This window comes from Muscardinus avellanarius (assembly GCF_963383645.1).
Source record: "Muscardinus avellanarius genome assembly, chromosome: 18".
Lineage (NCBI taxonomy): Eukaryota > Metazoa > Chordata > Mammalia > Rodentia > Gliridae > Muscardinus > Muscardinus avellanarius.
The window spans coordinates 23803729-23817852 of record NC_137804.1 but is presented as its reverse complement, the minus strand read 5'-3'; the positions used below and the strand labels follow the sequence as shown (position 1 = coordinate 23817852).

Genomic DNA, 14124 nt, shown 5'->3' with positions numbered 1-14124 from the left:
GAAAAGAAAAAACAATTTTTTTACTATGGGTAGTTTGAGAAATGTTAGTGTAGATCTTTCAGGGTTTTTTTTCTTAATTGATCATCTTCTTATATTGAGAAAATGAAGAGACTCCCCGACAAAAAGACATAAACATGACCAGCTTCTCTGAGACAAAGCAAACCAACTAACCAATCAAATAGCAGGACATCTTGTGATTTGGGTGTGTATTTCCGACTGGCAACTGACCTCAGAGGCTGCTGCCCCTGGAGGTGGGTCCTGCCACCCAGGGGACACCTCCTCACACGTCCTCGTTGGCATCGCCGGGCCTCTGTGGGCCGAGTTTGCAGCTACATCTCTGTTCCTAGCCTCCTCCCGAGTTCCAGACCAAGTCACACTGCCTTCTGGAATGTTCCCCCGAGTGTCTCACTGGCCCCTGAACATGTCTGTCTCCAACCTCGTTACCTCCCTGCTGCCCCTCACAGATGACCGCATCCCACACCTTAGTCTCCAAGTAGCAGCTTGGGTTCCCCTCTCCCCTTCTATGACAGAGTCTTAATGATTCTTCCTCTGAACTTCTGTTTCAATTTTTTGGGGGGCACTAGAAGTTGAACCCAGAGGCATTCTACCTCTGAGCTACACCCCATCTCTGTTTATTTTTAAGTTTGAAACAGGGTCTTCCTAAATTATTGCATGTTGGCCTTGAAACTGTGATCCTCCTGTCTCAGCTTTCCAAGTATTGGAAATTATAGGTGCGTACCACTATGCCTGGCTCTCTTTTAATTTATTAAAAAGATTATAATATATTATAATTTATTAAAAAGAGTGTCCATTGGCCTGACACTCATTTATTAAGTTCTGTACACACAAGAGTGAAGACTCCCCCACCTGGCAAGGCCTCTGCGGCCTCCGCCTCACTTCCTTCCACGCTGAGGATATCTGCATTTCTGGGATTCCCCTATTTTTGGGCTTTCTCCCAGCTCTCACCAAAATCACCTTTTTAAAACGTCATAGTTCTCTTAATTTGGGGGTAGGTGGGCTACGAGGAGAACAGGAAAGCCTTTGTAACAATTTTATTTTTGCTCTGAATTAATTTTGATCAGTGCATAATCAAAATTAGACTCTGTGAACGGAACTTATAGAAATGAGGCTCTGAATACTCAATAATCAACCAGAAAGTAGAATACGAGTCAGTTATATACCAGCAGTAAAGTGTTATAATCCTGGAGATGGTGCTGCATTAAAAGGAGTCGTTGAAGCTGAGTGTGGTGGTGTGCTCCCATAATTCCATACTTGGGAAACGGAGACTGGAGGATCGCAGGTGATAGACCAGCCTCAGCAACCTAGCGAGATCCTGTTTCAAAATAACAAATAAATAAATAAAATAGGTCTAGGGATCTTGCTTAGAGGTAGAATGCCCCTGTGTTCAATCCCCAGTACTATGAAAGAAAGAAAGAAAGAGAGAGAGAGAGAGAGAGAGAGAGAGAGAGAGAGAGAGAAGAGAGAAGAAAGAAAGAAAGAAAGAAAGAAAGAAAGAAAGAAAGAAAGAAAGAAAGAAAGGCCTCCTTTGTACGTTCCACACGGGATCTGGACAGGACTCAGCTTACCCTTAGCCTTTGTCCTCAGTCATGCCCCTGCCCACACCAGGAACACTCCTTGTACCTCATCCATCAGCATCAATCCTCGCTGTGGGGAGCCCTCACAGTACACTACAACTCTCCAAAACCTCCCCCGGTTCACCTGACTACCAGTCCTCCCCACAGCTACCTGTGTCCCACAGGGAATGATGTGTCCAGGCTCCATTGCTTAATAGTCCCAGCCCCTGGGCACAGCCTTTGTCTCTTCTGAGCATAGTGCCTCTGTATCTAGAAGGGAGATGTCACTACCAGCCTGGCCTTCTGCACAGAGCTATGAAGCACAAGCCAGAAAAGTGGGTGCAGTGACTCTGAAGACTCAAAGCGCTTTGCAAACACACAAACGCTTTCTCAAGGAGCGCTAAGGAACGTCAAGTAAGCCAGGCGTGGTGGCACAAGTCCATAATCCTAGTACTTGGGAGGCGGAGACGGGAGGATTGCAGGTTCAAAGTCAGCCTCAGCCATTTAGCAAGGCCCTCAGCAACTTAGTGAGACTTTATTTCAAAATAACAAATAAAATAGGGCTAGGGATGTCGCTTGGAGGCAGAATGCCCCCTGGTTCAATCCCTAGCACCACAAAAACAAAACAAAAGGACACCAAGTAATGAAGATTTTCTAGTGAATGGCCATGCAGGCTCTTTACCATGTACCACTCGGTCCTCAGGACCCTCTGGGAACTCTGAAGAATAGAAAATTCCAGAAGGCCCCGGCAAATCCCCAGCCAGACGAGCCAAGGTCTGGATGTACCTTGAGGACAGGGCTGAGTTCCTGTCCCAAAGAAAATTGGAGCTTCTCGGTCTTCACCTCTGAACGCTTAGCTTTAGGACTTGGAAAGCATCCTCCCCAAGCTTTGGAAAACAGCCTCTCCAAGTCTGCCCATAACTCTGCATTTGAAACGTTCAGCGGTCTGTAATGAATCATTTACACACAGGCCAGTTGGCTGAAGCACATCAGGATACAAGAAGGGAAATAGAAATGTGGTAACGGGATGGAATCTGCCCAGCCAAGGCACTCAGAGAACTCCTCAGACCTCAGCGCAGGGGACAGAGTCATCCTAACACAACCATGAAGAAACTCTAGGTGGAGAGGGGCTATCAATTACGGCATCTCCAGCTACCTTTACATGACGCGGATGCAAATGGCTTTATTTTTCCTAATTATGGGAAATAATGAAGTCTCCTCTCCCTCTTTTCTATTCGTGTTTTCTGGCCAAAGGTTCTGCTCATTTAAAACATTTGGTGTAGAAATCATACTGGGACATTGTTCTTGGGAATAAAAAAACATAATGGGGTTGAGTTTAATTCTAATATGCAGAGAAGAATATGAGTGTATCCTGCCTGATGGTAAAATACTGTCAAAATGAGTTAATTACTATTTCATCCTAAGACGGATCTACTTGTCATAGGAATGGGCAATTATTTCACACAAAATAATAATGACCCATGTAAAAAGTAATGACTGCAAGCAGCAGCAACCAGGGACAGAGTTCATCATGGCCTGAGTGAACGGCAATTAACAAGTGTCACCACTACCTATATGTGAAAAGGGGCCACGCTACTCATTAAATACTTACAACAAAAAAGCACCAAGGGCTTTTATTCTATTTCTTCCCGGGAAGCACCTGTATTCTTCTATCGGTGACAGAAACATTTACACATGTGCAAAAAAGCCTGCTAGCGTTGGGACAGCCGTGGCTGGAGGGGGCATTTGGGGCCCTTCTGCTTTTTGCACACAGGGGTAGTGTTTTCTCTAGAAATCGTGTTCAACAAGCTGGCCGTGGTGGCGCACGCTTGTAATCCCAGTATCTGGGAGGGTGAGACAGGAGAATTGCAGGTTCGAGGCCAGACTCAGCTACTTGTGAGGTCCTCCGCAACTTAGTGAGAGCCTGTTTCAAAACAAAGATTAAAAATTAGGACTGGAGGTGTAGCTCAGAAGTAGAATGTCCCTGGGTTCGATTTCCAGTACTGCAAAAACAAAAACAAAACAAAAACAAAAACAAAAATTGTGTTCAACAACCAAAAAGAAGAGAAGGGGGAAGGCAGTGCAGTCAGGCCATGCTGTCCCCCTCCTTGGGGTTGTCATGGCCACTGGCCCAAAAGATGAGGCCATGGGCAGCACGAATGGCCAGAAACACGAAACCCTTCCAAGGCCGCCCTCTCTGCCTGGGGAAGGTGGGAAGTGAATGATTGGACACACTTGGACCCTCTAAGGAGCCACAACCACAAACCACCTTCCTATTTAGAGACTAGAGCCCCTGGGATCTGCATCTAGAGACAGACTCCAGGTCAAACATCTCAGTCCTGAGCCGGGCGTGGTGGCACGCGCTTGTAATCCCAGTACTTGGGGGCTGAAACAGGAGGATCGCGGCAGCCTCTGCTACTTAGTGAGGTCGTCTGCAATTTAGTGAGATCCTGTTTCAAAATAAAGAATAAAAATAGGGCAGGGGGTGTAGCTCAGAGGTAGAATGCCCCTGGGTTCCACCCCCAGTGCTGCAACACACTAACAAAAATATCAGTGCTGCCTACTGTGGGAGCTGCCTAGGCTGTCTGGATCCAATCATTTTTATCTGGAAATCAACAGTAAAACATGGACAGGAAAACCTGGTGGACTGCAGGGTGTATCGTGTACAAATGCTGAAGAAAGAATTAAGACAGAATTCTTTCCTTCTTTCTTTCTCTCTCTCTCTCTCTCTCTCTCTCTCTCTCTTTCTTTTTGGTGGTACTGGGGTTCCTGGAAGCCCTTCTACCTCTGGGCTACACTCCCAGACCTATTTTACACTTTTTTATTTGGAAAAAGGGTCTCTTAAGCCAGCGCGGCTGGCTTCGAACCTGCGCGATCCTCCTGTCTCCGCCTCCCAAGTGCGGGGATTACAAGCGTGCGCCACCACACCCGGCAAGACAGAATTCTTATACAGACTACATAAACAGGTGTCAATCATTAACAAATTATTGAAAAAAAATCTTCGGATACTGGTACACACACACACACACACACACACACACACACACACACACACGATGAGCATGAGAAAAGGATGCGAGAAAAGTTAAATAAACACTGGTGAATGTCCTCCAAGGCATAAAACCGTAACAGTGAGGTTCTCTTCTGCATGTAGATGTCCATCTCCACTTTGGTACTACAGGAACCCAGCACCCAAGCTGCTCGGCTTCCTTAAAACCTGATATTGGTACAATGCAATGACCCAGGTACCACTTCACATGTTTTCCAAGACTGTATCTGAGCAGGTACCTGGATAAGATGAGGGCAGGCATACATTCCAGGTGTCTGAGTCTTTTCTTTTTTTGGTGGTACTGGGGTTCCTGGAAGCCCTTCTACCTCCGGGATACACTCCTAGACCTATTTTATATTTTTATTTGGAAACAGGGTCTCCTAAGCCAGCACGCGCGGCTGGCTTCGAACTTGCGCGATCCTCCTGTCTCTGCCTCCCAAGTGCAGGGATTACAAGCATGCGCCACCACGCCCGGCTGGCATCTGAGTCTTAATCTCTAAAATAATTTCTCCCCCATCTTCAGATGCTTCAATGAATTCTAGCTCTAGGATGCCCCTGCTCATGTTGATTTTTTATTTGCAGTAATCCAAAGAGGATGGCTTTATTTATACACACATCTTCATGAGTCAGAAAAACATTTTGTTCTCAAACTTATGCATGTGTAAACAAAAATAACTTCCCTCCCCTTGTTTCTAAATAACCATCAGAATTCTACCAGAGTAAGAAGAGCCCCCAACATCGTAGCAGAATTACCAGGAATTTTGGCCTAAGAGATCATCTGACTCCTGATCTATGGGTCTTGGTCCCTTCCATAATAGGAGTGGTTATTCCCAGGGAGCCTGAATGTTCAGTAAACTTTGAGAGGAGGGGGCAGAAGAAAACATGTACCCATTACAGGGAAAACTGAATTACTTACTCTTCTGCAAAATTCCTCATGATGACTTTCCATTGCTTATACAGCGATATCCAGGCTCTCTCTGGCCCCCTCTCCTGCCCTTTCCTCTTCCTCTCTTTGTGGTAGCGACCCTCTGATCTTTTGATCATCCTGCTCAGATGCCCACACATGAGATTCCCTCTACTTGGAGGCTCCCAATCTGCTCTCTGTAGCTGCACCACTGACTCCTCCTCATCCTTCCATCTCATCTTGAGGCACCTGCCTGACCCCTGGACCACACATGCCTGAGCATCACTTGCTCCTGGGTCAGCAGCTTCCCTTCTGATAGTGCTCATCACAGCAGGGACGGCCTGCCCATCACAACTGCACAAGGAAGGGATCGGATCTAGTTTGTTCTCTGTACCTCAGAACCTGGTACTATTCCTGGTCCAAAGTTGAGAGTCGGTAATATTTATTAATGAATTCACTAGTTGGCCGATTGGCCCTCAAACAAACCACATCTATCTGTACTGGGTGGGGAATGTAGTCATGCCCCATGTATGGACATCTCAGGCAGTGACAGACTGCATATACCACCACGGTATCATACGATGACATTGGAAGTGAAAAATTCCTGTTACCTAGAGAGGTTGTAGCTGCTCTAACATCACAATGCAATGTAATATACGTCTGCGGTGATGCTGGTGTGACAAACCCATGTGCAGTTATGCACAGTACATAATATGGATGATAAATGACAACGGTACTTGTTTGTCCATTTAATGCATTATGGTTTTAGTTCTTATTTTAAAGTGTGCCGCATCTACTTATATAAAATAAAAAAATTACTGTAAAACGTATGCCACGTTGTGCTTGCAGCAGCAGTGGCCGTGTCCAGTTTCTGACCTATCCTGTGCAGGTTAGCAAGGATGCTTTAGAATGTTTTCACAATGAGGAAATGGCCTCTCAGTGTGGTGCTCAGAACATGTGCCCAGCATTAAGTGACTCAGAGCTGTGCTTTGAAAGACTGGGTAAGGGAGAACAAGACAAACAGATGAGAACTCAGGCCTGGTTTGGGAAAGAACACTCCTTCTGCAGTAAATGTCCTGTTCAAACCCAAGTGGATCCTGCAATTGGGCACAGACCCTCACACAGCATGAAGAGCTCAAAACCCGACACATTTGTGGGCAGATGTGAATTCCCTGCAACGGGCAGTTTCCCCTGGTACCATCGCATGCCAGTGGCCACAGGACTCTGCATGCTCCCACTCTAGGAAGGGAAGGGGGCTGCGGCGACAAAGGCCCGCCGGGCGGAGAAAGGCGGGATCTGGGGTCCAGACCGCCTTGCAGGGTTGAGAGGAGACCCAGCAGCCGGCCTGCAGGCCTGTCAGCTGCTAACCCACCCCGGCCCTGAATGACGGGATCCAGGGGCCCCATAGCCTGCAAGGGGGAGCCACCCTGGGCGACCTGCAGTGTGTGTGAAGGGTGCTCCCCAGGGGTTGCCAGAGGTTCCCCCCAACACCTCCAGAGTGTGTCCGACCTGCCCCAAACCTGCTCTCCTGCCTGGTCATCAGGCAACTGCGTCTCACCCACAGGGCTCACCTTCTTAACGAACTCTGGGATGATTTTTTGGTCTGTCAGATGGTCTAAGGAGGAACAGCAATCTAATTCCAAGACATAGCCTTCATTGTGAAGATCAGTTTTCTGAGCTCTAAAAAGAGAGAGAAAGACACATAGAAAGATTATTATTTTGCACAGTATTTGTAAAGACTCACTGAGTATTTAAGGAACCCCAAATTCTTTCTTGAAAGTAGCTGCCCAAAACTGCATTGCTGAAAAATAATTGATGGTAAACAACTCAATATATGTAGTTCTATGCACAGAAAGACCTCTAAGACGTATGGCCATGCGAAACGCATGGGTTATAGAATGATAGAATGATAGGCTTAGTACAATAGGGCTCATGTAGAAGATAATACACAAGGACACAAACACATGCACATAAACACACACAGATACACTGGGAACATATGTGGTTTGTACTTGCCAGACAAAGGAAATGACCTACTAAGACACACGCCAAGTCAATAAAAGCAGTTACCTCCAGGGATGGGGAGGGCCTGTGTGGGAACCGGGGTTGGAGGTGGAAAGGAGGTGGTAATTAAAAGTTGCTTTAGCCCTAATATCTATTTTGATCGTTAATAAAAAGAATATATTCCTATGTCATTTAAAATTTAAAAATCAATTTTTAAAAGACTGTAAAAGGGTTTAGCCCCTAAAGAAAGCAATCTGGCTCAATCTATTAAAATTAAAGATGCATCATCACAGAAAGACTCTACAGCAACTAAAAGTAGAAATTCTGAGAAACTGGTGAATGCAAAGGGTGGTGGGAGGTGAAGGCCTTTGGTCTTGGGGTCACATGGCGGCTGGCCAGCAGGCCCTGCCATCTCTGCACACAGACAGTGAGGCATTTCTCCCATTCCCACCATACAGATATGCCCAAGGCACAGCACAGAGCACAAAACTGTGCTCGCCCGCAGCACGGGCCTCCAGAAGTCATCCCTCTTTGGGCTTCTGTGTGACACTGATGTGGGTTTGGGGAACTCCTGGAAGTCACATGGTTGCTGGAAATTGAAAGGGGTTTTGCTGCCCTCCCAGCCCACCTCTGAGGCTGCTCCACCTACGAGGGGCCCCTGCCAGCCCTGGCCAGAAAATTCTTAAAGGGGACATGATCATACCACACTCCCGAGGCACATGCATCTCACTGGGTGTCTGGATGCAGATTTTTTAAAATAATATTTTAGAAATGAATTTTTGAGATTCTTATGTAGTGTTAAAAGCAATTTATGCTACTATTAACCATCTGGGTATGATTTACATGAAATTTAAAAGTGAAAAAAAAAAAACTAAAGAGGATTTGGTTTTCCGCAGGTGTACAACCATGGTTCAGAAAGCAAACTTCAAGAGCATATTTTTATTTTACTTTTCCTCTAATGTATCCATCCTTTCCGGGGCAAGGTAATGAGGCGCATATGTTTGAAATGCAAAATAATAAACTGACTTCAAACTGGTTAACCTGGAATAAACTCATCTCAACAAAATAAACCAGTTCTGATCTCTAGCCTTCTTGCCTTAATATGTGGTCTGAGATTAGACTCCTGTTCTCGTTTTTCTCCCTAAGAAGAGCTAAAATAGAAGATTACAGATTTTTGAAAGAGAATACTTGGTCTTGACACTATTATATGTTTTACGTGGGGTCTCAAGCAACAAAGATGGAGACGAGGAAGGAGGGGGTCTAAGATATAAAATCTGAGCTACTCTGTCTCACGGAGAGTAATGCCAGACTGTATAAGGTTATTTGCAAATATCCATTGAGATTTTAAATGAGTAGATTAAAAATTTGTAATCATTTAGAAATGATTGTAAATGTTTATTTAGAATAAATCAACACTATATCCACTCAGTAAAACACAAAACAAATGGAGACAAACCAGGTCTGTCTATAAGCAACTCACAATCCAAATGTATAAGGAATATATATTTTTTTCTTTTTATGGTGGGCAGGTATTGGGGACTGAACTTAGGAACATTCTACCTTCAAGCTACACCCCAGCCCCTTTTGTTTTGAAACAGGGTCTTTCTTGGTTGCTGAGTCTGCTACATTGGTGAGGCGGTCCCCAAACCTGCGATTCTCCTGTCTCAGACTCTCAGGTACTGGGATTACAGGTGTGTGCACCACACCTGGCAGGAATAATCTTTAGTACAGGAGCTAGTAACTACCCCATTCTTGGTCATGGAACAAGAAGTTCTATAACAAGAAACACAGCTCTGGTTCACTTCACCAAATAATTATCGCAGTCACATCTGAACTGAAGGAGGGCAGAGGATCAAGACAAGAGAGATTACAAATTTTCTAAACAAACTACAAACCAATTACATCTTGGCCTCTAATTTCTTGGAAAAGCAATCTGGTGTACATTAGGGGACTGTATGTGCAACTAACAAGCCTTCCTTTGCAATCAGGAATTAGAATCACAATTTGAAAAGGCCATGGCACTGAAGAATGGTCAAAGGGAGAGCAGGTGGTTACGGATCCCCAAACCCTCTGAAGACAGATGCCAGCTCCCCCAGCCTCCAAGTCTGCACTTCGTGAGGGTTCCACTGCGGCTGGGAGGGCCAGGGCTGGGTGAGGGGAGAGAGTCACATACAAGCCCTCGCCTGCCTGCTCCTAGGTAAGGAGCCACTAACAAATCCTGCCCATGGGGCTGCCAGAGAGAGGGAGTTTCTGAACGCATGGGCACTGGGCGGGGTTGGGGTGGGGTGGTGACTTGGTTGCCATGGTGTCCACACCTTTGTGCACCCTTCATTGGGTGGGGCAGGGCTGGCTGGCTCGTTGTTCGGTGGGACTTGGCAAAGATGATAAGAGTATCACTCACATCCCATCCTATGCCTTGTTATTTAAGTTTCGTGTAACTTGGCGGGGAAGTCTTTGAAGGGCTCTGGACAGAGAAGTGAGGTGATCGCTTGATTTTAAACGGCTCCCTCTGGCTGCAAGGGGCAGTTGCGGACTATCTCTGCGGTCCAGGGGAGAGAGGATGGTGGTCACTGACTAGCAGCCTGACGAGTGCTGGACTCCAGTTAGGCTTTTAAGATGGAATCTTTGTGATTTCCACGTGGACAGATTGTAGGGTGTGAAAGGAAGAAGAGAGCTGAGGCTGATTCCGAGGGTCCTTGCCTCAGGAACAGGGAGAATGGTGCAGTTGTCACAGCATGATGGAGAAGGGCTGGGGGAAGGGAGCGCGGGCTTGGGGTGGAGATGGATAGTTCAGTTTCGGATCTGTTAAAATTGACCTGTCCAGCAGACATCCAAGGAGGCAGCTGAACACATACACCAAGAGAAGAGCCTAGAGATGTAAACTGGGAGGGGGGTCGACAGCCTACAGATGGCATTTTAAGCCATTTCTGAGGCCACATGAGATCTTTGTTAGTGAGAAGACAGAAGTCAAGGACCAAGTTTCAAGACCCTCTACCTCGAAGGGATTAAGGAGAGAAGGGGAGGAATCAGCGAAGACAGAAGAAAAACCACGGAAGAAGGAAGAAAACAAAGAGGGTGTGTAATTCTGGAAGTTAATTCAAGGAAACACATCCCAGAAGGGGGGAATGAGCCACCCTGTCAAGTGCTTCAATTAACAAACCCACAATTTTTCCCCCCAGTTACTTACCCTCTTGAAATTGCAAGAGGGATCCATCCTATGGAAACAGGTATGAGAAAAACCTGCTTACCTCTAATATATGAGCACCCTGTCAAACTGGCAGATTGTCAAATTAACATTTCAATTTGACTGATAAGAGTGTGGTCTTAAAAGAAATCACCATCGTTCTGCTGGGTGATTTCTCAGAAACAACCTTGGGAAACATTAACTAAACACAGCTCAGACTCATCTCACATTGTGGGGACCCCAGCAGCACACACACTGGAGAGCAGAGGAAGTCTAATCTTAGCCATTCACAAGGTATTTTCTGAGAGACAGGGGGAATGAAAGGATGTTACCGAGCTGAGAGGCAGCATCCAGAACACCAGTGTGGTGTGAACAGGCCCCAGTGTGGTGACCCCACTGCCGGAGACAACAGAGAGGCGCTAAGACTTTGGGGCCCACACAGGATTTTTAAAAGCCATCATGACATGACAACTAAATGCGGGGTGTTGCCCTAGATTGGATCCTGGAACTAAAAATAATTAATAGAAAAACTGGTGAAATCCAAATAAAACCTGCAGTTTAATTAATAGTAATGTACCAATGTCCATTTCTTAGTTTGCCAAATTGGATACTACAGTAATGTAGTACAAATTTTGATATCCTTATCAATCGATAGTGGGAAACTTTGTGAAGGGCACAGAAGAATTCTCTTAATGTCTTTGTAACTTTCTGTTAAATCTATAATTGTTTCCTAGTCTGCGTGTATTGCATCTGCCACTCTTCTGCAGATTGTCCTTGGGAGGGAATAGGGAAAGTCCAAGGGAAAGGAAAAACACAGGAAGAATGACTTACAGAGACTAGTCATCTAGATTCGCACACTTTCAGAAGAAAACATATCTTCAGGAAAAAGGACCAGACACAATAGAAACATATGGGGGTTTGCACTTCTTTTGGTTAGAAAAATCCCAAAATACTTCCAACTTCTTGCTTCCCCCACTTCTTTTTATTTTTCATTATGGTAAAATATACATCACATAATATTTACCATTTTAATCATTTTCCGTGTGTGAGTCGGTATCATGAAGTACACTTATGAGCGTGTGAAACCATTACCATTATCTGTTTCCAGAACCTTTTGGCCATCCCAAACAGCCATCATTTCTTGGACACCTATAACTAGGACTTGGGCCAAAACAGAATGTCAACAAGTAAAGGAAAATTAAGTTCTTGTCAAGCAAATGCATAAAAGTGGTCTCATATACTGAGCATCTGCACACAGACCTTTCCTAACTGCAAGAGAGGATAGCCAAGAACCCTTGCACTCACATGTCAACACAGACATCAAATTGTTTAAGAACATACTAAAAGACCACCTTCTTCTGTGTCACGCTGACCTCGTTACTCACACACAAACATCGACTGATATGAATGCAGCACTTACTCGGAGACCAGCCTGGAGACCCTCACTCATCACAGATGACCCTCACTTGTGGTCACGCCCTAGGCGGCTGGGGGGTCAAACAAGGGTCGCAAATGCAAAGTCTCACAGGCCATGGATTTCAGACAACAAGCATGTTTTAACCAAAATACGTAATCTAGACCTTTTGTCCTTATATAAACATACAGGAATGGCCACCAAGGAATACGCTGTGCCCCACTTTTCTTTGGAGTCCAATCAGACTCCTGTTATCTTCCCATTTCTCAGAGCAAAGTGGCTTCATGATAAAAGTCCCAGTTCAGGGTTGATGACACTTAGCAAGTGCCATGTTGCTATGGTGTGTGGGGGGGTGCTGTGGTTTGGAAACGGTTTCCCTGTGTCTCCAGAGAGTTTACAGGTTTGGATCCTGGATCCCAGCTTGGTGATGTCGGAGGTGATGGAATATTTAAGAGGCAAGAATCTGTGGAAAAGTAATTTGTTCCCTGGAGGTGCTGTCCCCAGGAGTTAGTGTAGTTCTTGCAGGACCCTGGTTGGCACTCATGAGAGGGCTATTATAAAATAGCAAAGGCCTTTGCCTTTTCTCTTGTTTCTTGTCTTGTGATCTCTCCCTCTCATAAGTGCACCCTCTATGATGGCATTTGCCATGCTGTTTGGACTTAGCATCCAAAATCTGAGCTAAGCAAACCTTCTTGCTGTATAAAGTATTCAACCTCAAGTATTTTGTTATAGCAACAGAACACTGACCACAGGGGGATGGTGGTACTGGCAAAAAATGTGGTAAATTGTGTAGTCTATATCTCAGCCATTACTAGAAATTCCAGGCCAGGGTCATCCAACCATCTAATTTTTTTTTTTTTTGGTGGTACTGGGGTTCCTGGAAGCCCTTCTATCTCCGGGCTACACTCCCAGACCTATTTTTACATTTTTATTTGGAAACAGGGTCTCCTAAGCTAGCGCGCGCGGCTGGCTTCGAACCTGTGCGATCCTCCTGTCTCTGCCTCCCAAGCGCGGGGATTACAAGCGTGCGCCACCACGCCCGGCTAATTTTTTTTTAAAGAAATCACTTAGTTGTATTTTTCTCTAGGCCCAAACTGTAAAATTTTGGCTCTAAGCAAAATTTTTAATGGTATATAGGCTAATGTCTTTGGGATTTAATTTGACCTTTTACCACCAGTCTGTGGTCTCTGGGTTACAAATACAAAGTTCCAATGTAAGTCACAGAAAGCTGAGTATCACGGCATAGATGAGAGCAAACAGATTACCTAATTGTATCATAATCAAATTAACTAACCCATAGGCCCAACACAGATATTTCATTCACTCTAACGCCTCAGTAGATTCTTCCTCAGGGAGAGAATGACAGCAGCCAATACATTTATACAGTTCCTGAATCTGCTCTCACCATAGCTGGGGCATTACCCTTTTCTAAGCCATTAAAAATACATGTGTTCATGTAAATACTGTTAGTACTTATGAGTGCATTAAATATCTAAAATTACAGCCGGCAAAAGGGCTAAGCCTCAGATTATTCTGATGAAGTGTCAACTAGTAAGTTAAACATTCATTTTAGTCTCATAGGCAGATCTGATCTGAAGCTACTAAAAAACAAGTGCCTGTCAAAACACGACTATAAATTATTGTTTTACATAATAATCATGTGACTAAAAACTATCCTATGCATTGCTTTTAAATAATAAACACGTAATAGGTCTCACTTCAACACATAAATCCCTTAGCTCGCTTCAAAGACCATGAGTTTAAACAAAGTCTTCTTTTTCCAGGACACTAGGCATAGCTTAAATTTCAGCTGTAAAAAGAAAGGAGAGAGAACGTGTAGTTCATCAACAGGGTTATTTTTGCTTCACTTAGAAATAATCATGAGAATGGTAACAAACACAAACTTAGACTACTAGGCACTTGTCCAACATGAAAAAATTAGTAAATGTCAGTTGATAGAAACAATTTTTTTAAATCTCTGGGAAACAGGAAGAA

The 14124-nt window shown here is 44.8% G+C and overlaps 1 protein-coding gene across 1 annotated transcript in view; it reads right to left on the bottom strand.

The window, feature by feature from the left end:
- The window catches only part of RFTN1 (raftlin, lipid raft linker 1), a gene marked incomplete at its 3' end in the record, with an annotated part of 204880 nt that overhangs the window by 87232 nt on the left and 103524 nt on the right, over positions 1-14124 (bottom strand). Inside the window, exon 4 of the mRNA XM_080715947.1 lies at positions 7099-7207. Coding sequence (XP_080572073.1) covers positions 7099-7207 — 109 coding nt within the window. The remainder of the gene's footprint in view (positions 1-7098; positions 7208-14124) is intronic.